At 33.0% G+C, this 27,065-nt stretch overlaps 3 protein-coding genes across 3 annotated transcripts; 1 reads left to right on the forward strand and 2 right to left on the reverse strand.

Moving 5' to 3' along the window:
• LOC110703586 (SKP1-like protein 1A) lies at positions 1-1,575 on the forward strand. The gene is made up of 2 exons (XM_021881367.1): positions 1-802; positions 1,198-1,575. Exons 1-2 carry the CDS (start codon positions 479-481, stop codon positions 1,369-1,371), a joined length of 498 nt encoding a protein of 165 aa, XP_021737059.1. The 5' UTR covers positions 1-478; the 3' UTR covers positions 1,372-1,575.
• Positions 1,576-9,834: 8,259 nt separating this feature from the next.
• Positions 9,835-14,645, reverse strand: LOC110703599 (myosin heavy chain IB-like). The gene is made up of 9 exons (XM_021881379.1): positions 14,510-14,645; positions 14,235-14,378; positions 12,561-12,641; positions 12,390-12,478; positions 12,160-12,234; positions 11,546-11,610; positions 11,402-11,470; positions 10,966-11,163; positions 9,835-10,229 (listed from the first exon to the last, which is right to left on the reverse strand). The coding sequence occupies exons 2-9, from the start codon at positions 14,355-14,357 to the stop codon at positions 10,138-10,140; spliced, it is 792 nt and encodes a 263-aa protein (XP_021737071.1). The 5' UTR covers positions 14,358-14,378; positions 14,510-14,645; the 3' UTR covers positions 9,835-10,137.
• An 8,789-nt stretch (positions 14,646-23,434) lies between these two features.
• Positions 23,435-26,769, reverse strand: LOC110703600. The gene is made up of 4 exons (XM_021881380.1): positions 26,360-26,769; positions 24,833-24,935; positions 23,981-24,142; positions 23,435-23,865 (listed from the first exon to the last, which is right to left on the reverse strand). Exons 1-4 carry the CDS (start codon positions 26,638-26,640, stop codon positions 23,716-23,718), a joined length of 696 nt encoding a protein of 231 aa, XP_021737072.1. The 5' UTR covers positions 26,641-26,769; the 3' UTR covers positions 23,435-23,715.
• Between the last annotated feature and the right edge of the window lie 296 nt (positions 26,770-27,065).

A 27,065-nucleotide genomic window follows, 5' to 3' on the forward strand; every position in this document is an offset into this window, starting at 1 on the left:
GTCGGGTCAGGATTGCCAGGTCTAGGTTACTCTATTAGGGTTTAATTTAGCAGTTACTTGAGGGGTTCGGTTAGCTGTTACTCAGCCGTCATGGGTTACTTGAGGTGTTCGGTTAGGGATTAATCTGTCATGGGTTATTCTAGGAGTTACTCGGTCATGGGTTACTCGGTCATGAGTTATAAAACCTATTATGAGTTACACTATGCTTTCTGCGTATTTTGTTTTATCTGTATATTTTCTGGAAGACTTGTAAAACCAAATATCAACAGTCTTGACTCTTCTTTATCAGTACGAGTAAATGTAAACTTGGTGGGCAAGGACTTACCCCGAATTAGACTAGGATTCGGAAACCTTATTAATTTTATCTATAAATTCAAAGCTTTCTCGCCATATTCTCTCATAGTTGAAACAATAACAATTCCTCTCTCTATAATTTTCTCAACTCTTTCGATCTTTTCACCTCTTAACCTAATTAGCAATGGCAGCATCAACCTCTTCTTCATCTTCGTACAAGAAGGTAATCCTAAGGAGTTCCGATAAAGAGACTTTCGACGTCGATGAAAAGGCAGCAATGCTTTCTCAAACCATCAAGAACATGATCGAGGACCTCGACGACAGCACCGATCCCATCCCGCTTCCTAATGTCACCGCTAAAACTCTCGCTAAGGTTATCGAGTATTGTAACAAACATGCTAATGATGATGATAACTCCGATCCCATACCACAACCTAATGATGAACTCAAGCAGTGGGATAAGGACTTCCTCAATGTCGACCAAAACACCCTCTTTGATCTCATTCTTGTAAGTATTTCTCTTTAATTTAGTATAAGTATTATTATTATGTCTTTTTTTATTTTTTTAGTGTTACGGTTCAGAAGTTTGTAAAATATGATTTCTTTAACAGATTATTATTATGATTTATAATATAAAGAATTAATCTTATTACTTAGGGTTTTGAATTTTAAAATTTATAAGATTCAAAGGACGGTTAACTATATTTAAATTATAGTTTAAGATTCGTTGATTATTTGTAAAAGTATTTTTATTTGACGTGCCAATTCATGTCACTATATAGGTTGGTATTCAAGTCATAGTGTCATACGTGTTTTTCTTTACAAATATTTGTGGTTTTTTTTTTAACAGAAGTATGTGGTTGATTAATAAAGAATTAATTATTATTTGTTGATGAATTGTAGGCTGCAAACTACATGGATATCAAGGGATTGCTTGATTTAACTTGCCAACATGTTGCCGATATGATTAAAGGAAAAGCACCTGAAGAGATAAGGAAGACATTCAACATCGTGAATGATTTTACACCGGAAGAAGAGGAAGAAGTTCGAAGGGAGAATCAATGGGCATTCGAGTGATAGAATGAAAATTACTAAGAGTATCATTATGTTTCGTTACAATCTTTTTATTTCAAACTATGTTTTAATTAGTTTAATTCTTTGTTAAGTATTGTTTAGTAAACTATATACATTGCATTACTTTTATGAAATAAAAATTTATTCTTTGAGCTTTTAGTTTATTTGCTATCTAAAAAATCAAAAGTTAAACAACAAGAAACTAAGTAGTCAATGATACTTATTCCGTAATTGTAATTCTTATTCTTTAAAAGTATATCAATGTGTCGTTCTATGAATTATATTTCTAATTAACAAGAAAACGTTCATGTAAACTACAATTTTAGACCTCAAGATAGAACTATTATGATACATCTTTCAATTATAAGCAGGGAATAAGTATTAAAGACATTAATGGGGTATTGATAGAGTAAGGTGAAATATACAAAAAGATTAAAAAATGAGTTTTATAAATTCAGCTCAGAATAAGATTTTATTCAAAACATTAAAATCAGTATAATTTGCCGTAAAACGAGCTTTACAATGTTAATGAGATGAATTAAAATCAGGTGGCCTTACCAAATTTGCTTACTCCAATAATTCGACCTAAAGCCCACAAGTTCGTTGGATCATTATCAAAGCACCAACCCATTCTAGCTCATTATGTATCTTCAAACCATTAGCCATCTATTGCCGTGGTAGTCATACATGTGCCTGACGATTTGAACCCAATATGAGCTGCATAAAATTTTGGCAATGACTTCAGAGCTTCCACCCTTCCAAATATGTACTATACAAAAATAGGGAATAGGGTACACTAGTTCAATGACTTACATGTGTCCATGTTTTAATTTAGTTTATTTTTGGTTTAAAATTGTTACGTGTATAAATGTCAAAAATCCAATTCATATATATTATTGCATATTTTTACATAAGAATATATTTTTAAAGTACTTATTTTATAGAGTTCTCTATATAATCTTTTTCAACTGTAAATAAACATGCAGGGGCGAAGCCAGGTTTTTCAAGTCCCGGGGTCCGAACTTATTAGACAAAAGATTGATGAAAAAATTAAAGTGTACTAATATATTATTGTCACAAAAAAAAAAAAAAAAAAAAAAAAAAAAAAAAAAAACATTAGTTAAATCGTACTCGATGATTTTTCATAGTAGCAAAATCATTAATCAAGGATTAAACACTAAAATCTACGACAATCTCTTTTTCTATGTATACAACCAAAACATCTCTAAGAAAATCATCTTCCTTTTTACTCGTTAGTTAAATTTTGACGATATACATTACAGAAAAGACCCTCTTCTTGTTGAATATTAATTTTTTGTAAAAAAAATTTGCCTTTACAGTGGAACCCTCCTCTTGTTGATTATTAACTTTTTTTGTAAAAAAAAAATCTAGTGTTTTTTATTTCATGATTTAATCTATATGAACCCAGCCTACTTGGAAAAATAAAACATTACCCAACCAACATGACAAGGCATATTTATTCTTATAATTGTGTCTTAAATATTATATATATAGTAATTTTAAGGGAGGCCATAAACTATAATGTATGGGCAACAAATCTGGGCCGGGGAGGCCGGGCCTCCACCAGCCCCCCCCCCCCCTTCCCTTCGCCCTTGTAAACATGTATAAAATCTTTGTCAAATAAATATTATATCTTTAAAAAAAAATTTACTTTGGTTTGTATTAGTTTAATATAATTCCTTTTATAAGCTCTTTATATTATATTTGTTTTGTGTCTCGTGCGATGTCGGGTTGTTTATTGAATCACTGATACAAAATTAGTTAGAAATTAATTTGATTTATTGACGATTTGCTATCTAGTAAGCATGAAATGACTAATAATAATATTGGTGGAAAGGTTCGATTTAGTACATAAAAAAAATAAAATAAATAAAATAAATGTTCAAAACTCATTGGTTGACCCGAACCTAAAACTTTGGGCAAGGGTTGAACATTTCTTGTCTCGTAACATGAAGTGACTCAATCTTAGATAACTCATGACCCAACCCTTAATTGACAGCTCTTCATAGTAATAGAATTCTGTTAGATTGTAAAGTATATTATTTTAATCGATTAGTATATATTATAAATGGATGTTTTACGCTTTGAGCTACTACCTTCGCTCCAAAAAATATTATAATATAAAAATATAAATTTATACGATAATTTTTTAGAATTATAATCTAATAATTTTTTTGAATAAAATTACAATTCAATTTGTACATCTGAAATATTAGTATTTTATCGAAAATAAACCTCTAAACTAACAATTTTATCCTAAAATTCTATTCAAGTAGATTTTTAAACATATTTATCTATCTTATGAAATCTATTTAAATCTATCCAACGTGGCGTGACACTTGGCGAAAAATTGAAACGTCAAGTGTCGTTACCTCTTGATCTGGCTAAAAGTTTAGCTTTATATATTAGATATAATATCTGTAGAATATTTTATACTTAAATTAAATTAAGATTAAAAATATTCTTATAAATATTATATTAAGATTGCATTCTATTTAAATTAAGAAACTAGCTTAGTTCCCAATATATTAAGATTTTTTAAATAAATGCAAATACTATTATTATTAAATTTTAATAATCAATTGACACAAAATTATAACTCTCATTTTTAAAGTTATGACATTAGATTTAACATTAATATACCCTACTAATTAGATTTGTCACGAATATTGTCTCTATAAGCCTATATGAGTCAAAAGTATTAACTATGATATCATTAAAAATTATTCATCATGCATTTATATTCACCGGTGGTATAAACATAATTACGTATATATGTCACATTTATTTTATGTTTGATTATATATCATTAACAAAAAAAAATTATTAATGGTAAAATTGATTATGAGAAAATACAAGTTTATCTTCTTGATAAACAAAATATGTTAATCAAATGACAAAAATGTAAATAAATAATAATTTTGTGCCATATATATGAGTTTCAATGGTTTTTTTTTTATTTACCAAAATACCATGATGACTAAACAAAATGGCAAACATATAAATAAATCAATAACTTTTTTGTCATATATGGGTCTCACTATTTTTTATTTATTTACCAAAATACCATGATAACTAGATAAAATTGTTGGTTTATTTACAATTTTTCCACTTAATAAACCAAATTTGTTTATCAAGGAAATAATAAGGAAATAATTGGGACTTCCTCATTGATTAAATAAGATATTTTTACCCTACCATACATTTTATCACTTTTTATATACCAAAAAAAAAAATCCATATGTATATAAACATCTTAAATTTGTATAGTTTAGTGCATAAAAGATTATCGGTTCCTCTATTTTTCTATAACAAAAGTCAATTACAAATTATGAATAATTTTTTTAAAAAAATTACTGTTTTATGAAGAATTTAGAAAATTTTAATAAATTAAGAAAATATTTATTAATAATAATATTTATAGCCAATAAAAAATTCTATCCTACATATATATATTAGTCAACTTTATATTACAATTTAGTAAAAAAATAAATTAATTAATTAAAATAAAAAAAAAGGTCAAGGATGTTAACTAATTATACTTTTAAGGACAATGATGGTTATAAGGTAGAAATTCTATTAAGGGATAATAATGGAAGTAGTTCTTCCAACAAAAGGCAGAGATTGAGTATGAGAAAAAAAAATTAGCTGCAGTATTATTGATGTCAAGAAAGTTATTTGAGCAGTTTTTGGCTAATGTCTACACTATGATTGAGAGTTGTGACTAATAGATTTAACTACATTCGAATAAATCAAAAACAATTGAGGTCAGAATAGTATAAGAATTTTGTTGATGCAGTTTTGAGATGAGACATTGATCCCAAATCTACAAGACTATGAATTGTCTTGTTTTGGTCATTTACTGATAGTGCTAGATATATGATGCAAAATTTCAGGATGTCATGGCAATATACATGCAGGTGGCACTAGTAGAAAATATCAAAAAGGCACCCCCTAATTGGCACCGGTTCAGTCCAAACCAGTGCCAAAAATGGCCTACAAAATTAGTGGAAAACTGAACCAGAGTAAAAGGCACCGGTTCACTTCAAACTGGTGCCAAAAACAAATAGGCCACCGGTTTGAACCGGTGCCTTTTGAACCGGAGCCATTAAAAAAAACGGTCCTTTTAAACCCACCCCAACCCTAAAACTACTCCTCTCATCCTCTTTCTCTTTCTCTCTCCTCTCATCTCCTCCTCTTTCTCCATTCTCGATCTCCTTCTCCTCAAATTGAACCAGTTTTTTTTTTATTTATCTTTCTCATTCTCCTTCTTCTCCTTCTAATTCTCTTTAGTTTTTCAATCTTCTTCTCCCTCACAATCACGAAGAACACATGCAACATCTCGATTTTCTGGGTTTTTGAAGACCACATGCAACATCTCGATTTTCTGGGTTTTTGAAGACCACATGCAACACCGATTTGTGAGGAAATTTATGGGTTTTGTTTTAATTTTCTGGGTTTTTGTTTTAATTTATTTTTTAATCGATTTTTTTAAAATTTTAATCGATTTAAATTCTTTTTTTTTCTGGGTTATTGGTTAGATCGATTTCAATCAAATTTCTGGGGTTATTGTTTTGATTTTAATCGAATTTTTGGGTTTTTTTTTTAAATTTTAATCGATTATAATTTGAATCGAATTTTTAATCTTTTTTTTTTAATCAATTTCGATTTTGATTTTTTTTTCAGATTTAAATCGGATTTATTTTCGATTTCAATTATTTTTTGTTTCTGGGTTTTTCGAACACCGATTTTAATTTTTTTCGAATTCTAATTTTTTTGCATTGGTTTTTTTTATTTTAATTTTTTCCAATTTCTGGGTTTATTCGATTTTAATTTTTTTGCATTTGTTTTTTTTATTTTAATTTTTTCTAATTTTTGGATTTATTCTAATTTTAATTTTTGCATTGGTTTTTTTTATTTTAATTCTTTTTTCTGGGTAACACCGATTTCAATTTTTTTTTTCGTTTTCTGGGTTTCTGGGTTTGAATTTTTTTTCAATATTTGGGATTAAATTTCTGGGCCTTTTCTTTCGAAGTTTAATTATATTAATCGATTTTTTTTTGTTTTAATTGGTGCAGGTATGTTATTTAGATCTGAAATCGAAGAAGCAAGATACAAGCAAGAATGAATGAGTTTTATTTTTATTTTTTTTTTAATTTATATTGTAATTTTTTTAAAAATTTTATATTGTAATTTTTTTTTATATGCTGTAATCAAAGTTTTTTTTTTGTTGTAATTTTTTTTTATCATATATTGCAAATTTTCGATTCTTGTAGATATGTTGCAATTTTCGATTCTTGTTGATATATTCCAAATTTTCGATTCTTGCTAATATGTCGCAAATTGGCTGGAAAAAACAAAAATATATATATATATATATATTTTTGGGCATTTTTGGCACCGGTTAACCGGTGCCAAAAACAACAAAATAATTTTTGTTGGCCATTTTTGGCACCGGTTAACCGGTGCCATTTCTAATTTTTGGCACCGGTTTGAACCGATGTCTTATTAAACCACTTTTGGCACCCCTCACATAGGCAGCGGTTCAAACCGGTGCCTTAGACCGGGTTTGAACCGCTGCCAAATGCCTTTTTTCACCTAGTGTGGTAGGGATATCCAGATCTATTAGTCACATTTACATACAATCCAAATAAAGTGGCCAAAAATCACTAGAATTGTTCAAAAGATATGACTTAGACCTAAGGATAGGCCACACATCCTATGTAAGTTTTTTAAAATAATAATATGAGACATGTAAGTGTATATGTACCACCCTATAAGAAAAATTATAATTTTCATTTTTATCATGTAGATTTTGGTACTAATTTTATATGTGTGTAGCCAACCATCATAGAATTACTCGGTTAGTGTTATAGTTGTTACTTTGTTAGTGTTGTACTTTGTTATTTAAGGGTTACTAAATAAGTATAGGGGTGTATAAAAACTGGTTCGGACCTGAAAATCGACTTGAACCGGACCTGTTAGGACTGGACCTGATCCGGACCTGTAGATTCAGGTCCTTTCAGGTCTGGTCCGTGTAAAACCCGGAATTTTCAAGTCCGGACCTGAAACCGGTAAAGCTACTTTTTTAATTAATAAGTCTAAACAGGTCCATAAACGGGTCCATAACAGGTCCAAACAGGTCAGCAATTTTATATAATTTTTTTTTAAAAAAAAAAACAATAATCAAGTCTATTCAGGTCAAAACCCGGACCGGACTTGATTTTTCAGGTCTGGATCGGAACCGGGCCTGTTGATTAAGTTCCGGTCTTTGGTCCTTAAAAATCAAGGATTCGGGTCCCAGTCCATTCCGCTCTGGGTCAGGTTCGGTTCGGTTTTGGACCGGTGTACAGCCCTAAATAAGTATAATAAGACTCTATTCACTTCACCTTAAACTCTTAAAGATATAATATTTGGTAAAAATAATTTTAGTTTAGTATAAATAAGCTCAATTTAGGTATATTTAATTTCAGTTCAGTAAAAAGCAATTACTTTAAAGAAGAAATATAATGGAGAAACAATAAAAAAAAATTATCAACAAAAATAATTTCAGTTCAGCAAAATTAATTTTAGTTCAGTAAAAATAATCATTTAAGAAAATTAATTTTTATGTGTGTTTGGCCACACCGTGTAGAGTTACTTGAGTTACTCGATTAAGGGTTACTTGAGGGGTTCGGTTAGAATTGAAGTTACTTGAGGGGTTTGTTCAAGGGTTAGTTAAATACTCGGTCATGGGTTATTTAAGAGGTTACTCGGTCAGGGGTTATTCGAGGGGCTACTCGGTCAGGGTTTGCTTGAGGGGTTCGGTCAGGGGTTACTTGATTAGGGGTTCAGTCAGGGATTAGTTACTCGGTCATGGGTTACTTAAGGGGTTACTCAGTCAGGGGTCACTCGAGGGATTACTTTGTTAGGATTTAATTTAGCGATTATTACTTGAGGGGTTCAGTTAAAGGTTACTCCGCCGTAATGGGTTACTTGAGGGGTTCGATTAGGGGTTACTCGGTCATGGGATACTTTAGGGGTTACTCAAAGGGTTACTCGGTCATGAGTTACTCGAGTTATTCGGTCAAGGGTTTACTCGATGGGTTTGGTTAGGGGTTACGAGTTACTCGGTCAAGGGTTATTTAAGGGGTTACTCGGTCAGAAATAACTCAAGTAATCCCTGACCATAAGTCGAGTGACCACACTCTGTGACTAGCCACACAGAAAAATTCTCCCATTTAAAAATGCAGTGGCCAATGGCACAAGTAGACGTGAGGGGAAAAATATGACTTAATGTGGGAATTTTTTTTTTTTTTGATAAGAAATTAATGTGGGTATTAATTGTTAGTTCATTGAGTTGAATTATTTTTCAAATCTTTCCATACAATTAAAGAATAAAAACAAAAAAATGGTTGTTTTCAAATAGCACTTCACATATTATTATTTTGAGAGTTAAAAATATATTATTAAGACATTTTATAAGTAAATTTCATTATTACTCATTAAATCATTTTATTTTAAAATTTTGTGAAATAAATATAAGTATCAAGATTTGTAAGCCGTGCATCGCACAGGTACTATACTATTGTTGTAACTATAAGCAATTCCCGAGTAGATGTTGAATACTGCATTATGTTGCAAAGGTCGCAATAAAGACCGTGATCAGGACGGACCGATGTTAAAGCTCACCATTGTTTATCAAATCATTGCGATGCAACTTCCATAAGAAAAGCTTCCATTTTGATTGCATGTGAAGCCCAAAGATTCTTCCAGAAGTTGGAAGTGTTATAAAACCTATTATAAGTCACACTCTGCTTTCTGTGTATCTTATTTTACCTGTATATTTTATGGAAGACTTATAAAACCAAACTAGCCTTCTGGCCTGTGCAATGCACGGATTGTTTATAGGTATGTAATATAATTTTTAATTTTATAATACTCGTATATTTTTTATTGGAAAATTAATAGTTATAAAGAAGAATAAGGGGTGAAAATTGAATGTAATTGTAGAAAATATTAAGTTGGGGGAAAGTGAACCAAACATTCATTCATGTATTGAATTAAAACTAGTGTATTTTTTTAATATGAGAAAGATTAAATGAGATGACATGTGACATTGGTGAAAAATATAATTTACATGTGGCATCATGAGGATGATGGTTTGTGTTTTTAAATACTAAGTATAGATATCAATAGTCTTGAGTCTTCTTTATCAGTTAGAATCCCAACAGTGATTGTGTCGGTCACAAACTCACAAGTCTCAAGATACAATTCTTCATATCCGCGCTGTGGTTGTAATTTTTGTAAACAGTACCTACACACGGACTAAGGACGGCCTTGAGAGCCGACCAAAGACACTCCTCAGAGAACCATTTACGTCATACAACAGTTCCCTAACAGCATTGATAGCTGGAGTTAATTTGTATGATTGTAATGTTTGTGACGATCAGAATCCTGCCAACGTAAACAATAAAAGAATGCACTGCTCACCAATGTAATATGTAACAAAATACATTTACCGAAACAAATACTCAACCTACTCTTCTAGGAAAGAAAAAAGGAAAAATTGCCACAAATTGGGCTACACGAAACTTTAATCTAAACTACAGTCTAATAGTCTATAATGGTACACATTCATGATGTCCTAAAAAGTACAATTAGTTAAGACAACAAAAAAGAAACCAATGTCAAACATAGAGACAGAGCAGGCATTACACACTTTCAAAACAGGTACCCCTGCGCATTTTCTGTTCAAATGAAGAGCAATTAAGCATCTCCAGCAGCAACCGGAGCAGGGCCATTGGAACGCCCACCTCGGCCACCCCTTCCACGACCTCCTCCCCTCCCGCGACCACGACCTGTAATAAAAATAAAAAAGCACAATCACGTATCAGATCAGTCTGTCTTGGTAGCAATTAATTCAATCCTGTCAAGACTATAGACAGCAGAAATTAAAAAACAGACAGCCAGGTGTTACCCCCACCAAGTAACAGAAGAAAAAGAAGAAACAAAAAAAAAAAAAAAAAAAAAAAAAAAAAAAAAAAAACACCAGCATAAAAAGTTATGATGATTGCTCTGACCTATTGAATATCAGGTCCAACCCTTAACAAGTGGAGGCTGTGCAATTGCACAGGACCCATATGCTGCTAAGGCCGTTTGGAGCCTCAAATAAGTGTAAGAATATTAAAATAGAACAGTTTCCAGTCTGCTAGATTAAGAAGAGCCAAAAATGACAGATGATCTAGAAAGGGTTTAATCTTATGTTTCAAGTATTATCCCTTAAAGACTTATAAACAACTCGACACATCATCCACGATTTGCTACAATTGCATTAAATTTTAGACAGTAAATTGGATAAGGGCCCGATTCATTCTTAATCGCATAGGGCCTCCATAATCATTGGGACGGCCCTATAGAAAATCTAGGTACATGGACAAGCCTAACACCATATTATCAGAAGATAATTAAACAATCACATGATTTGATCAGCCTGTCACGTTCAAAGCTCAATTGTAGGAACAAGGACCTAATTCTATGAGCTTATGTTCAACTCAACAAACATATGAAAATTATGGACAATTAAGGAAGAATTACCACGGCCTTGAACAGGTGGTGGGCCTCGCACGTAACCTCCTGCGTCTTGCTGGGGATCTACCATAGGACCATTGTAATTGAACCCTCCCCTTCCACGGCCACGAAAGCCACGGCCCCTTCCTCTCCCCCTACCCCTGGGATAGCCTCGGTTCTGATCCCAGCCTCCGTCATCATAATCAGCAGACATAAATCCATTGCCTGAAATAGATGGTCATCATATCCCCATATCTTAATATGTAACAGAATACCTTATAAATACATTTAACAGTCTCTCTAATGAAAGACAGATTTTAAAATACACTCATGTTAGACCAAGAGAAACTGCCTCAATTTCACAAAGTTACACCAAAGAACATATGTACCAAAGGAGAGGCTTGTACACAAATCCGGGTCAAAAAATTAAAATTACAATTAAAAGGATGCAGAAACGACAAACCTGGTGGACCTCTGCCCCTTCCCCTTCCTCTACCACCACGACCCCGGCCCCGGGCATTTGGAGAGCCCTCTAAAAATTAGGTGTTCAAAATTAGGAATTTTAATAAATAACTTTGACAATCAACTCATGGTAGACATATAATACCTCCTTCATAATAATCATAATCATTTGATGCTTTCACTTGATCAGCGGGCAATGGAGGCTGATACCTATAGAATAATACACAGAAGGATTTCTGTTGTAAGATAAGCAGGACAATAAAAAACAATCCACAAGAAACATAATCTGTATTATATTAATATATTCTCAAAAGTCAAAAGCTCAGATCCCATATTCCAAAAAATGAAAGAAAAGTAAAGGAAATGAATTAGTTCAGATGGCCACAAAATTTTTAAAAAATATGTAAGATGAATAATTCGGGAAGAGATAAAAGACAGTAAAAGACTCCTACAAAATACTGTAGCTAGATTACCTATCATAGTTATAACAACTGACACTTTCATGATTACACTAGAAAAGAAAAAGATTATCAGGTAGAATCTCCCACTGATATTGGCTACAACACCAACCAAAGCCAGGAATACTGTAAGTTACATGAAATTTAAATCACAGGAAAGAAAGTAACATTTATCAGTTATTATATCACCAACTATACATTGTTACAGACTAACATCAACCTTTTTCATCCAGCCTGTGTCACAACAAATTTAACCACAACTTAATATTACAAAAACAGTAAGCAGCAAATACCAACTCACCCAATTGCAGATGTGTCCTTCTCATTCTTTGAAAGGGTAATAGTAATCATCGAAACATGCCTCGTGGTTTCAATACTGCAATAACAAATGTGACAATCAGAGATCAGGTGATATAAGTAAATGCATGTTGTGAAATCAAAGCAGCAATAAACTTAACTTAAACCTAGACAAGAAATAGGTACAAACAAAGGTAAAATTAGCCTGCTCAAAACATACGAGAGAATTCTTACATATTAAGGCCTTCCTCTAATGGTTCCCATGTATCAGTGATACCTGTGGATCCAATTGATGTGATTTGGTGCAAGCCAACAATTCTTCTCTGCAAAGGAGTATAACAGAATAAAATGACAAAGTACTTTGAGCCAAAAACTCAGAAAGATTATGTATGAAACAAGAAATACCTTAATCAGCTCCACAATTGTCACAGTCTTGTTAATTGCTCTACCCATAGCCTTGAACACAATTTCATCTGAACCTTTCTCCTGAAATTAAGACAATAATAAATTTAGAAATCATACACAACAGAAACATAACAAAATGCTTTCAAGGAGACAAGAAGGAAGATCTAAAAGAGAAATGCTTTTGCAAAGTCACCACCAACACGTCAAATTGTAAATAAACAGAACAAAACCAAACCCAACCTACATGTGAATGTTTAAGGTACATGTAGTGAACATCTTCAATGTCAAAGAAAATCTATCATCTAATTAAACACCATATTTATTGGTCAACACAATAGTTTCTAGGGGTTAGAAATCAGAACTGGTGTGTTAGAAGAAAATTACTACTCAGTTTGACAAAAGAAAATTACTACTCAGTTTGACAAAGCTATGGAAGTTGTTTTTGGGAGACAGGTAGTTACATGATAGCACAATGTGCTGGGCCCCTACAAAGAGAGCTCAACAAAAATGATTTTCCACGACATTCCACGAGAAAACTATTTTGTATGGTAAAAAGACAAAAATTGCTCCATATTTCCATAGTAGCAGTAAACTAGTAACAGGGTAATCAAATCAGTTCAACAAACTCTTAAATAGATTAAATACCAAACTTGTTGACCTTCAAATCCACTTGCACTTTTTTTCTGTCTAATTCCAGCCCAAATTTATAAGCTATGTTTTCTATCCATATTGCAATTCAAACAAACAAAATTTCCGTCAACAGATATGTAACATAGAGCAAGAAAAGTTGGGAAACATAAGGCACATTTTTTTAATCAAGAATTCAAGAAAATGGCCAAAAAGCTCCAAAATGATTCAGCTGCCCTCAGTTCATTTCCCTCCAAGCACTTCCCTTTCTCACCTCACTTTATTTGCATATGTTACGCTCAATCCTCCTGGTTCTTCTGTTTAAACAAGTTTCACTCTTCACTTCTCTCTTCACTGATTCCTACCTTTGCCAAGTTATCCTGCACCCAACCCTCCAAGGCTCCAACAGACATTTTCTTCATTCGCATTGCACAGCACTCAGAAATCAAATGTGTTGCCTACTCCCTTTGATCGAAAATACCAGTGCTAACCAATAAAAAATTGTCGAATTTCTTAAACTAGTGAAGGTTTATGATTGGATTTTCCGAGCAAAACTATCATAAAAAATCTCAGTGAAATCATTACAACTCCTCCCTCAATTCAAATATGAATGAATTTCTTACAACGAGTAGTCCCGTTAACATTACAATTTACAACTCCTCCCTCAATTCAACTTTAATTTGAGCAAATTACACCATTAACATTTTGTATAATAGAAAATAAGGAGGTTCACCATTTCACTGTCTCAAATATAGAGTCACCGCCGAGGTAGTATAATATGAAGCCAGCCAAATTCACTACAGTATCATTTATCCCAATACCTCAACATTAAGTGCTACTCATACAATAAAGCATCAATTTGAAAAAAAATTAAAAAAATTACACTACCTTTTCACAAAAAATTTGAAACAAGTAAGCACCTATTAAATAATTCAATTAATCATATAATAATTAACCTAGTACAACAATAAATAACAAAAAATCAACCAAATATACAAATTCATCAAAAAAAAAATTGAAAAAATATTAATTAATTACGAAAAAAACCTGTAGAAGAGTCATGGCGTAAGTGATATAGCTGCGCATCCTGCCTTGACTAGTAATGCGAATCTCATTTTCATCAATCGGAGTTTCCACTTTCGGCTTCTCAACCTTTACGTATTGTTCCATTTTCTCTTTGAATTTGTTTTTCTGCAACAAAAATTAATTAATTTTTAATAAAAACAGCCAAAATTAATTCAAAAAAAATTAATTAGATTGCAGAAAACCGGAGAAAAGGTTGAATCTGGGTAAAAATTAAGGAGAGAGAAGATGAAGAAAACCTTGAAGAGTTAGAGAAGGTAGCCCTGATGTTCGGCTTTGTATCTTCTTTTTCAGCCCTAAAACTGCTGACTGGCTTCTTCTATTGCTTTTATACTCCTTTCAAAACTACCCTAACCACCTTCTTTTTGAACGGTTTAATCCGGTTTTCTTTATTTAATTACCGGTTTGAGTTGGTGTTTTCTACCGGTTCAATATTTAATCCCTAATAAGTACAAACTCTTTATTCTCTAGGAGTTTCTTAGCTACGGTAAGGACTTTGATCTACTTAAAGTTACAATTTTATTGTTTGATGACAATTTGGGGATTAAACTTTAGGAGACATTAAAGGGATATTTTATGATGTTGATCTAACTTTTCGCCAAGTGTCGCACCATTGTATAGATTTAAATAAACTTTTTAAGATAAGAAAGTTACTTTAGAATTCTATTTGGATAGAATTATAGGATTCAATTGTACAAATTGAATTATAATTTTATTCAAAAAATAATTATTAGACTACAATTCTAAAAAGTTATCATATAAATTTTTTTTTTATATCATAATATTCTTTAAAGCGATAGGTTGTGGTTCAAAGCATAAAACATACATTGATAATATATACTAATCGGTTAAAATAATATATTTTACAATCTAATAAAATTTTATTACTATTTAAACCTGTCAATTAGGGTTGGTCATGAGTCATCTCGGATTGTGTCACTTCAAGTTACGGGTCAAGAAAAGTTCAATCCTTGCCCAAAGTTTTGGGTTCGGGTCAAGCCCACAGGCTTTGAACATTCATTTTATTTTTTGCTAATTTTTTATATTTTTTATTGTATAAAATCGAACATTTCCACCAAAATTGTTATTAGTCATTACATGCTTACTAGATATTAAATTGTTACAAAGTACTATCAATTCTTAAATAATTTTGTATCAACGTTATATTTCAAAATTTGATATATTGATTAAAAATTTATCTTAAAATTCAATAAACAATCCGGGGCACAAAACTAGTATGAAGTATATTTTTGGGGGGTTTTAGATTTTGGGTTAGATAAAAGAGCTAAAATAAAATAAAAAAAATAACTTCCTATACGAGAAATAAGAGTAACTACAATGGTTGTAGCTAGTTTGGGTGTTAAAAAATATACGATGTGATAATCCAAATCGAAATTCCGAATATTCTAAATTTTTTAATCGAATTCAATATCCCAAACTGAACAATTGTAGAAAGGGACTTACTTCTTCAAAAGTTCCATACTAACTTGACTATTGGGGCTAAAACATAAAATTAATGACAAGCTAATTATTTGCTTGAGAAAAGTTTAAAATTTTGAAATATTAATAAAATGAAATTTAAAAAGCTAATAAAGAAAACTAAACGATTCATTTCATTTCAGTTCAGCTCCAATCAGTTCAGTTTAGTTCAGCTCAATTCAGTTCTGTAAATCAAAATAGGCCTTAAGTTTATTTAATTAGCAATTAAGCTACTCACGTGGTACTTGCTAACTATTGAGGTTTAAAGAGGGTTGGCTTGAAATCTATGTGATATGGCAAGTCAATTTGGCAATTAGCTAACTTAAGTTCCAATTAGATCTAATATAATTATTTTTTTCGTATTTAAATAAGTGAAGTGTTTATTTTGTGTACGTATGTCAATGCTAAACTTTGCTGATAACATCTTTAATTATACTTTGATGATAACATCTTTAATAATTAATAAGTAAAAATTATAATAGTTGTATAAATAAATTATTCATTGATACTATTCCAACAAGTACACACAAAACCATATTTATTCATATGTATAAGTCACAAACATAGTCAAAGTGAATGAGACAAATACTGCAAAGAGTCAAAATCACTTATTAAAATATGGAGGGAGTAAACATTACGGAGTATATTAATAGTACATTATAGTATCGCACAATTCATGATTAAGGCAAACTTTCACTAAGTTATAATAAGACAGATTAAAGTTACCCTATTATTCTATAAAAATTAAGGAGTACCATTTTTCTGACATAAATTTTACTCTGACCCTCAAAATAAAACATAAATTTTAATCTTAGAAAAACATTTATAATGCATTATATTAATCATGTGGAAAAAGCTAACGAACATGTCCGGGGACGTTGGATAAACTAGCTAAATATTGAAAGTTTAAATAAAAATATTATACCGATCGACGCGTAATTTTGTCATGCTTTTCCAAATTAATGTCAGTTTAGATAATATTTTAAACGCTTATCCAACAACCCGGGGGCGTTCGTTAACAAGATAAAGTATAGTTGTTAATGTATACTTTGTAGTTATTAGTAACGACTTTACAAATAATAACAATGGTTATAGAAAAATATAAAGTTCAAACCAAGTCCAATCATTCAAACCGTTCTAATAAGTTTCAATCAGATTTAATCAAATACTCCCTTCATCCCTTATTGATAGTCCCTTATGGACAATTTTTACGGGAATTAATAAAAATAAATAAGTAGTAAAGTACATTGGAAAGGTAAATTTACACTGGGTGTGCGAAAAAGTAGAGAGAAAAAGTAATAAAAATACATGAAAAAACAAAATTTACACGAGAAAGTTAGATTTGCACAAATATTGTTGCAAATTGAAGAGAATTTTGGAAAAAATTAATATTAAGGGTACTTGAAAAAAGCATATGAGACTATGATTTTGGAGACTTAAAATTGGCCATAAGCGACGGAGGGAGTATAATAAGTAATTAAGTTCAATTAAATTCAAATACCAATATACAGGGGTGTTCAAAAATCGGTCCGAACCAAAAAAAATGACCCAGATCGGACCGAACCGAACTAACCGGTCCGGTCGCTGGGTCTAAAATATTATTTTTCCGATCCGATCCAAAACCCCATAAAAACCAGTCTTGGACCGGACCTATTTTTCCCTTAAATTTATAGATAAAATCTTAGATAATGGTTAAGATTATTCTTAATAACCTTTGAAAACTTTAATTATATGAGCTTTTTTATACTCCCTTTGTGTTTTTTTATTGCATTAGTTTGACCGGCACATTTACCGAGACACAACTTTGACCATTAAAATCTTTAATTGTGTATTAGTAAAAATTGTAACAAAATTATATCACGAAACTAGACATTATGACTAAGGGCCTGTTCTCTTCTGTTGAAATTCAGTTCAGTTCAATTCAGTTCAGCTCAGTTCAGTTCAGTTGTTTTTTTTTTTTTTTTTGGTTAAAGAGAGCGATTAAATTAGATTACCATACGAATAGAAGTCATTACATGCCAGTTACAGAGGTATTTAGGTGACAGGCCACCCTTGATTAGTTGACCATAGAGGTCCAAATAGAACAGTACTAAGTTCATCATCATTGTTAACATCCGAGTTGCTATCTAAATTAGAGCTAGTAGGCAGCGTCAGAGAAGTAAAAGACAGAAGCCAATTTTGATCCAGGACAGGACTGTGATTAGAAAGAGTTAGACCCCTTGCTTTCCTGGCCACCATATCCACTTGCTTCAGCCTTTGTCTCGGAACCTTGATTAGCTTCGAATTGCTTCCAAGAAGGAGCTCCCTGCATAGATTATATATAAATGATGCTTCATCAGTAGCAGTATTAGGATTATTAACCCCCAGTACTGCTCTTTGACAATCAGACATAATGACAACACTGTTCCAACTTCTCTCTTTAACCAATAAAAGCGCAGCAACTATAGCTAATGTCTCAGCATGGAAAGCACACATAGCAGAAATATGACTAGAAATCCCTTCAACCCAATCCCCAAAGGCTAATTTGCAGATACAGGCAATACCAGCAGAGGCATGGGAGCTAGTATAGGAAGCATCCACAGTGATAAACATGGATGAAGATAGGAGGTTAAGCTCAGAAAGAGGGGGTGAGGGGCTAGGCAAGGGGCCTGGAGGGGCTATAAAGGAAAGCTCAGCAATCAACCATTTTACAGAATTGAACCAGGATGGAAGGGGAGTTGATTTTTTCTGAAACACCCAGAGATTCCTCCTATGCCAGATTTTCCAAGCACAGGTTGCAAAGGTAACTTTCCAAGGTTGGGATGATAGAGAGTGTGTGTCAGAGTTTGTTACATTTTCTCTCAATCAATCTCTCAAGGGAAGTTGAGAAAGAAGAGTGTCTAGAGGTGAGAAACAACCCCAAGCTTCCACAGCTCTTGGACAGTCTCTCAGCACATGTAAGATTGTTTCAGGATGGTTTGGACAAAAGGGACAGTTGGGAGAGATGGGTATGTGTCTTGAGTTAAGGAGAAGGGCAGTGGGAAGTCTTTCCCAAGCTACCTGCCAGAGAAAATAGTAGTTAGCGGGTTGGCAAGGAATGCTCCAGATGCATTTCCATAACTCATCTGAACTGACAGAAGGATTTTTTTGAGTCCAGAGATGATTATAGGCTAAAGCAGAGTCAAAGAAATCCCCCCTGCCAAGAGAACAGGATGGAATGTCTTCCTTTTCAGGGAATAAGTGAAGAGCAGAAAGGGTAGAGTATAGATGGGGAGGGAGGTGAAAGCACAGATCGTTCAGGCACCAGCCATTGTGTGAGAAGATAGAACTAAGGGTGATACCCTCCTCCTGGTAAGGTAAAGGCCCTGAAATTTGGCTCCTGAGAGTGCCTTTACCAGACCAATTATCCAGCCAAAGGAGACAGGTATCCCCATTGCCTATTAGCCATTGGGTAAAGTGACTAAAGATGTCCCAACCCTAAACCATAGCTTGCCATATGTGAGAACCATATTTGAAAGATGTTGGAAGAGCTCTTTTGCAGTATTTCTCTTTTATGATTCTGGAAGCAAGATTATCACTATTGTGAATCTTCCAGCATAGCTTGGCTAGGAGGACAAGGTTCTGGAGGTGAGAATTTCTAAATCCAAGGCCACCTTTTTCTTTTGGGCCACACAAGAAATTCCAGCCCAAATAGGAGGATTTCTTACAATCTTGGTTAGCACCCTAGAAGAACTTATTACAAGTCTGATCAATTTGGTTGCAAGTTTTGATAGGAAGATACTGGGCTTGCATAGAGTATTGTGGGATGCTGAGAAGACTAGATTTGATCAGGACTGCCCTCCCAGACTTGGAAAGGCATTTAGATTTCCATGAAGAGAGCTTGTTTTTCATATGCCTGACAATGTGGCTAACTTGAGAGGGGGATGGCCTTTTATCAGATAAGGGAAAACCCAGATATGTTCCAAGATCAAGAGAGATGCCCACATTAAGAGAAGAGGAGAAGAAATCTTTGATGTGGTCAGAAGCATTTTTGGAGAAATACAATTGGCTCTTAGCATTATTCATTTTCTAACCAGAGAGAGAGAGAAAGGTATTTAGGGTTTGGGTTAAGGAAAGGAGGGTTTGGCAGGAGGCTTCTCCAAAGAGAATGATGTCATCAGCAAACATCAAATGGGAGATAGAAATGGAGTTTTTCCTGAAGTTAAAAGGTATCCAAGAGCCTTTATCACAAGCATCAGCAATGAGAGATGACAAATACTCCATACAAAGAATGAAAATGTAAGGAGAGATAGGATCTCCTTGTCTAATTCCTCTAGAGGCATGGAAAGTGGAGGAAGGCCTACCATTTACCATCACTTGGAAAGAAGAAGAGGAAATGCAGCTCATTATTAGAGAGACAGAGTTTTGGTCAAACCCATTTCTGATTAAGCAAGTTTTAATGAAAGACCACTCTAATCGATCATAGGCTTTCTCAAGATCAAGTTTGAGTGCAAACCAAGCTCTATTACCGGACTTCTTTTTCATTGAGTGAAGGATTTCAGATGCAGCAATAAAGTTGTTCTCACATCCTCTTCCCGAGAGAAAACTGCTCTGGTTAGGGGAAATGAGGGTTGACAGGAGGGGTCTAATCCTATTGACAAGGATTTTGGAGATGATTTTGTAGGATGTGTTGCAAAGGCTTATGGGTCTGAACTGCTTTATGATTTCAGGGTGCTCAACTTTTGGGATGAGGGTGATTGTTGTGGAATTAACAACAGCAGGGACAGAACAGGAAGAGAAGCACTCTTCTACAAACAATTTCCCTCCAAATGACATGCCAATGATCTTGGAAGAAGAATGGGTGAAAGCCATCAAGGCATGGCGCCTTAAACCTACCCATACTAAAGATAGCAGAATGGATCTCATGGAGTTCAGGAATATGAGCAATAGCAATATGGTTTCCAACAGACAGGTCGTGGTTTGGATCAGGAGGGATATCAGAGGTAAATAGGGCAGAGAAATAGGAATTGATGTGAGAGGGAAGGTTTTGATCTGGAATGGTTTCACCCACCTCAGATTTGAGGTTTTCAATCTTATTCCTCCTCCTTCTTATGATCACAGAAGTATGGAAGAACTTACTGTTCTTATCTCCACAGGAGAGCAAGTTGACCCTTGATCTCATGGCCCAAAAGGCCTCATCTTGGGCATATAAGGAAGCAATTTCAGAGGTTAGAGAGGCATCCAGGTTGTGTAAAAACTGATTATGAGGTTTTTTTTCAAGAGCAGCCTGGGTACCTCCCAACCTCTTTCAGTTCAGCTCTTAGGGCCTGTTCATATTTACTGAACTGAGCTGAACTGAACTGATTGGAGCTGAACTGATGAACTGAACTGAACTGAACTGAACTAAGCTGAAATGAATATTTTATGAGAGAGGGAAATTAAGAGCTGAGCTGAACTGAACTGATTGGAGCTGAACTGAACTGAACTGAACTGATTGGAGCTGAACTGAACTGAACTGAACTGAACTGAAAATAAGTAAATATGAACAACCTAAACGCTCTTAATTTACGTCTAATGATATTGCTAATGATATAAAGCCAAATTTCATTCTTTTAAGCTCTTATTACAACGACGACGACAACAACAACAACAACAACAACAACAACAACAACAACAACAACAACAACAACAATAATAATAATAATATTAACAATAATAATAATAATAATAATAATAATCAATAAGTAATAAATAATAATAATAATAATCAATAAATAATAAATAATAATAATAATAATAATAATAACAATAATAATTGAAATAATAATACTAATAATAATAATCAATAAATAATAATAATAATAATCATCAATAAATAATAATAATAATAATAATAACAACAATATAAATAATAATAATAATAATAATAATAATAATAATAATCAATAAATAATAATAATAATCAATAATTAATAATAATAATATTATTAATAATAATAATATGTACATTTGTATATACACATATGTATAGTAATAAATAATCAATAAATAATCAAAGATCACTAATCCGTAGTTAAAAATCACTAATTAATAAGTTCAGTTCAATTCAGTTCAGTTCAGTTCAGTTCAGTTTAGCTCAGTTAAGTTAAGTTAAGTTCAGTTCAGTTCAGTTCAGCTGAGTTCAGTCAATCGGAACAGGCCCTAAGCTAATCTAAAGATATATAATATAAAAACAATTATTTGATTTATAGAGGTGAAAAAATAAAGTCAAACATGGTATGTAAACTGTGTAATTGTCAAAGTGATACATTTTAAAAAAAAACACGGAGGAAGTACTTAGCATTAAAAAAAAAAGATGCTAAGTAGAGTTTTTCTTGTACTTTTTGGAGTTTTCTATAATATTATTAAAAATTTAGCATTTTTTAAATAAAATTCTAAAGTCGGTCCAAAGCGGTCCAGTCCAGGTTTTGGACTGATTTTTCGGTTTGGTCCGGGTTCGATCCAGCTTAATCGGTCCAAGTCTTCGGTTCTTGAAATTTAATTTTTTGATTTTCAATTTGGTCTGATTCGGTCTTAGACCGATGAACAACCCTACCAATATATGCCATCAGTCTCAATTATTGAAATAAAAATCCTTATTTCATCACAACTTTTTGATGCCTCATACATTAATCAAGTATCGTATTTCATCTTAATTAAACACGTTTCTTATTACTTGTAATTAATTTTTTTTTTCCAATCTTGTAATTAATATAATTAGTGTTAGGCCACGACGATATCCCGAGTTACTGGATTATTTCCATGCTAAGAAATCTTTATTAATATTTAATTTTTATTAAATGACATGTAATATGGTAATAGCTTAGTGACTAAGGGTTTGTTCACATTTACTTAATTTCAATTTAGTTCAATTCAGTTCAGCTCTAATCAGTTTAGTTCAGCTCCTAATTTCCTTCTCTCATAAAATATTCATTTCAGCTCGGTTCAGTTCAGTTCAGCTCCAATCAGTTCAATTCATCTCCAATTAGTTCAGTTCAGTAAATGTGAACAGGAACATGTTGGAAGTTAAACTTGAGGTTGTGGGTTCAAACTTGTAAGAACCAATACACAGTATAGATTTCATTATTTATTTTTAGACATGGAATGTAAATGAGGAGAGTATCACGTGGCACCTAAACTTTTTAAGGAACGCCTTGAGTAGAGTGCCACGTGACACTTATATTTCTTTAGGATCACCTTTTAATATATATTATACTTTGTAGATTTCATTATGTTTGCTACATTAGATGAATAATTGATGCTATTTCATTTATTTATTTTTTTTTTTTTTGGTGTAAAAAGAGCCGATAAGCAAAAAATGGAGAAAAAATTTAATCTTAAGTCTTGAGTATGAAACCTCGAGACTTTAACCAACTACCTGAAGACTTTAAGCAAATAAGTTACTTGATCAAGTTAGTTGATCCTTTACATGAATTCCAATTACGATCTACGAATAAAACATAGTATGTTCTTGTAGCAAAATTTTAGTGGAGCAAAGAGTTGTTTAAAAACCCTTTTTACTAGAGTGCCTTAGTACAACATAAACATAAAAAAGGACTTTTAATTGAATCCTCCCTTTGAGTAAACTCGAGTTCCCAGTTGTCTAACTCAGCTATGTGATAGATGTCCTACACTCCTACATAGTATTCACAATTCATTTGTTAAAATTTCCAAGCAGTTGACCCAGATTTGGCCCTTAAATGGAGAATCAATTTATTCAATCCAGTCACTTGATAAACTTGAGAGTTGGCACTTTGATCTTTATGTACTCTATTAATTATATACTCTGTATTTGCTAGAATATAACAGGTACAACAAACATTTAAGTTGGAAACCAACTTCAACCATGACAATCTGCTGTAGGGAATTGATCTACATACTTTGAGAAGTTCCCCATCCACATTGTTAGGATATAACTTTCGGAGATGGCTAAAGACAAACATACAATGCTGAGGTACTAAGATTCGTACTACATATATTCATATTCCCTCTTTGAACTAACAAGTGGATCAATGACCTTCCTCCATCCATTGTAATCTACTGGAGAGCCAACATCAGGCAAAGGAAAGCCATTCACAAAAAAAGCCGGAGTTCCATAGACACCTCTTGAACAACCATACTGCATGTACGGTAGAGATGCAATGAGCACAATATAGAAAGCAAACTTTTGACAGGGATTAGTGTGATTTTAAACTAGAGAGTCAGAGTTTAAGGAACTTTGATGGCTTATATACCTTGAATGAAACCCTTGTTTTGAGATCAGTCTTCCTGTCACTGAAGCCAGATTTTACATCAGATTGATAAGCATGACCTACAGATTTTGTTACAAAGTCGACAATGTGGTCTAAAATCTCATTTCTCGTCATGCTGCTAGTCTCTGAGTTGTAGAACTTATTCTGTATCACACATATAGCAAGGCTTAATTAGCAACAAACAACAAATCATAGTACACATTGATGCTCTCGAACTACTACAGTTGGGTCATTAATTTGGAGGAGGGGAGGGAGGGTGCAGGATCACATGTAGCAGCACAATACTACATCTTACAGATAACAATTTAAAATCACGTTAGTTGTTTCAAGCAGATTTGGTTGTACATACTACATTACTACTTAAATCCTCTAGGCTTCAACTTCACAACAGAATCAAGCAGGCGATAAATTCCAGCCATGGTAGGAAAAGACATGAACTTTCAATGAAGACATTAAGTATTGAGCCAGACGTTGCACAGCCAATGAGCCAAACACTGATAATTAATGACAGATCCATCAGTGTTACAACCTCAAATGATTACAGTTTTGCACCTGAAATAGCTAAAAACTGCTAAAAGGTAGGAATTTCTCAAACGAACCGCACTCCTTCGTATATGTCAGGAGTCCATTGATGTTAGACCACAACAAACAATTCCAAGTTTCCACAGAGGACACGTCGTTCATAAAGTCTCAAATTGAAGAACACATAATAAAACAATTCCAAAACAACAATGCAGAAACGGTTACAATTCAGGCAGAGAGCTGGACTAATCATGAAAGACTGCATTCCTGAAACATATAAAGGAAAAAAAAAAAACATCAAGAGCATTTTACCTGATCCTTGAAGAAACTTTCCCATAAGGGGTATGTTGCAGAACTGTTCAATTCATTAACAATATGCAATGCTCGAGATGTTGCAAACGCATTATCATGGTACCTGAAATACAATAGCAATAGCATCAATATCACAATTAAGACATTCTGAAGGGGGACGATTTCCAAATTCCAATAGATATTGCTCTGACAATAAAATGTAGGAAAATTTGCGAGGAAGGTCCTTTTATGAGGTCGACCTTGTGTGGAAGGTCCTTTTATGAAAAAGGTGGCACGAAAGGTCCTTATATGAACATTGGGTTGTGAGGAGGGTCCTTTGACCAAATTACGGCGTTGACCAATTTTTTTCCGGCCAAAAATAATTACGTGATGTGCACGTGACCACTTAAATGAGGTTTTTTTTTTTTTTTCCTTTTTCCCTCTTTTCCCTTGATTTCCCTTTCCCCCTTTAAATTAAGCTCGGAAACAACAATTACAATTAGAATTATGGTTGTTAATTGTTATGGTGTTTGATTTCACCAGAACCAGAACCGGCCACCTACGAAAACCACCCATTAAAACCCACACCTCGAACATCCACCACCTAAAAAACCTCATTTAAGTGGTCACGTGCACATCACGTGATTATTTTTGGCTGGAAAATCTTGGTCAACGCCGGAATTTGGTCAAAAGACCCTCCTCACAACCCAATGTTCATATAAGGACATTTCGTGCCACCTTTGAAAAAGGACCTTCCACACAAGGTCGACCTCATAAAAGGACCTTCCTCGCAAATTTTCCTAAAATGTATGTTGAGCTAAAAAAGCTAATATTTCTACGAATTGATCAAAATAAAATTCTTAATTTAGGATACATATGCTCATAATCATGGTACTAACTACCAAGATTAAGAAAACATGAATTATTGTTTTTCCTTATCAAAGATGTCATATCAGCACTTCGTGTTCTCTAAAATAATATTCCTGTATTTCAAAAAAAAAAAAAAATAATAATAATGTTCCTGTAAGTCATCTGGAAATCAAATCTCTTACACTAGTACTATATAGTATACAATGTCCATCTTAAAATCCGTAATTTGACACTCGAGTGTAGGATGGATACCCCGTTTCTATCCCCTAGACTAATTAAGGAGTCAATTTTTTACAATTGGAGCCTTTTCAAATCCTATTGTACTTGGTGAAAATTTTGTCAGAAATCAACACATTGACTCATCTAGTCCACACTCCTTGAGTAAGATAATCAATGAAGATTGTTCTCTTAATGTACTGCTTTAATTTTCATCAATCCAATTTTAAAATCAGTACTGTAATTGGGATTATTGGTCAGTAAATTTCAAATAAAACTCTTTAACCTAATCTAACAATCAATTCCCAATAAAAGCAATAAGAACCCGACATCAATTGAGTGTGTGATGCATCATACAAAACACGAGCCAAATCCAATCAAATTGAAAATCAAAGAAAATAATGCCATTGATAAACACTAAAATGTAAGCAACACTAAAAAAAATTGAAAGGGTTGACTTACGGAAGAGGGAAAGGATGAACAACAAGGGAGACTTTAGAACCATATAAATGAAGAACTTGTTTGAGAGGAGGCCAAGCATCACGAGAATCTGGGCAAACAGGGTCAAAGAAAGCTTCAATTAAAATACTTTCTGGGTTGAATTTCTTGGGATTTCCATACACAAAACCATCAAATTTTGCAGGAATTAATTGAGCTTGAACTATCCATTTTGATTGGGGATGAATAATTGTAATAATTAGATTAAGAAGAAGAAAGGAAAGAATTGTGAATTGGACCCGCATTTTATTTCTCTAATCTGTCGGACAATATTATGTCCAGGTTCGAGTTTGGTGCTATTTATGGTTAAGAAAATTGGAAAACAAAAGGCGTGGAAGGTAACGAGTACACAAATGCATGCGTATGATTGTATGAATGATCAGTAGATGCGCACAAGTGCACAACACAAAGAAGCACGCGTCATTTGTAGCAATCACACACCCCATTACTTGAGTCATGATCCTACGTGTGTATTTGTCAAAAGTTGACCCGATTTAATCTAATGTGTATTTAAATTGAAGTTGGTTTAAACTTTAAAAACACCTCTCTCTAATAATTTGTCTTAAAAACACTTCTCTCTCTTTTTATATTAGTTTCTGAATGAACTACATGTACATTATTCATTATAGTGTATAAATTACAAATAGAGGTGGAATATTTGACCATGTAG

Source organism: Chenopodium quinoa, unplaced genomic scaffold (assembly GCF_001683475.1).
Source record: "Chenopodium quinoa cultivar QQ74 unplaced genomic scaffold, ASM168347v1, whole genome shotgun sequence".
In the NCBI taxonomy this organism is placed as follows: domain Eukaryota; kingdom Viridiplantae; phylum Streptophyta; class Magnoliopsida; order Caryophyllales; family Amaranthaceae; genus Chenopodium; species Chenopodium quinoa.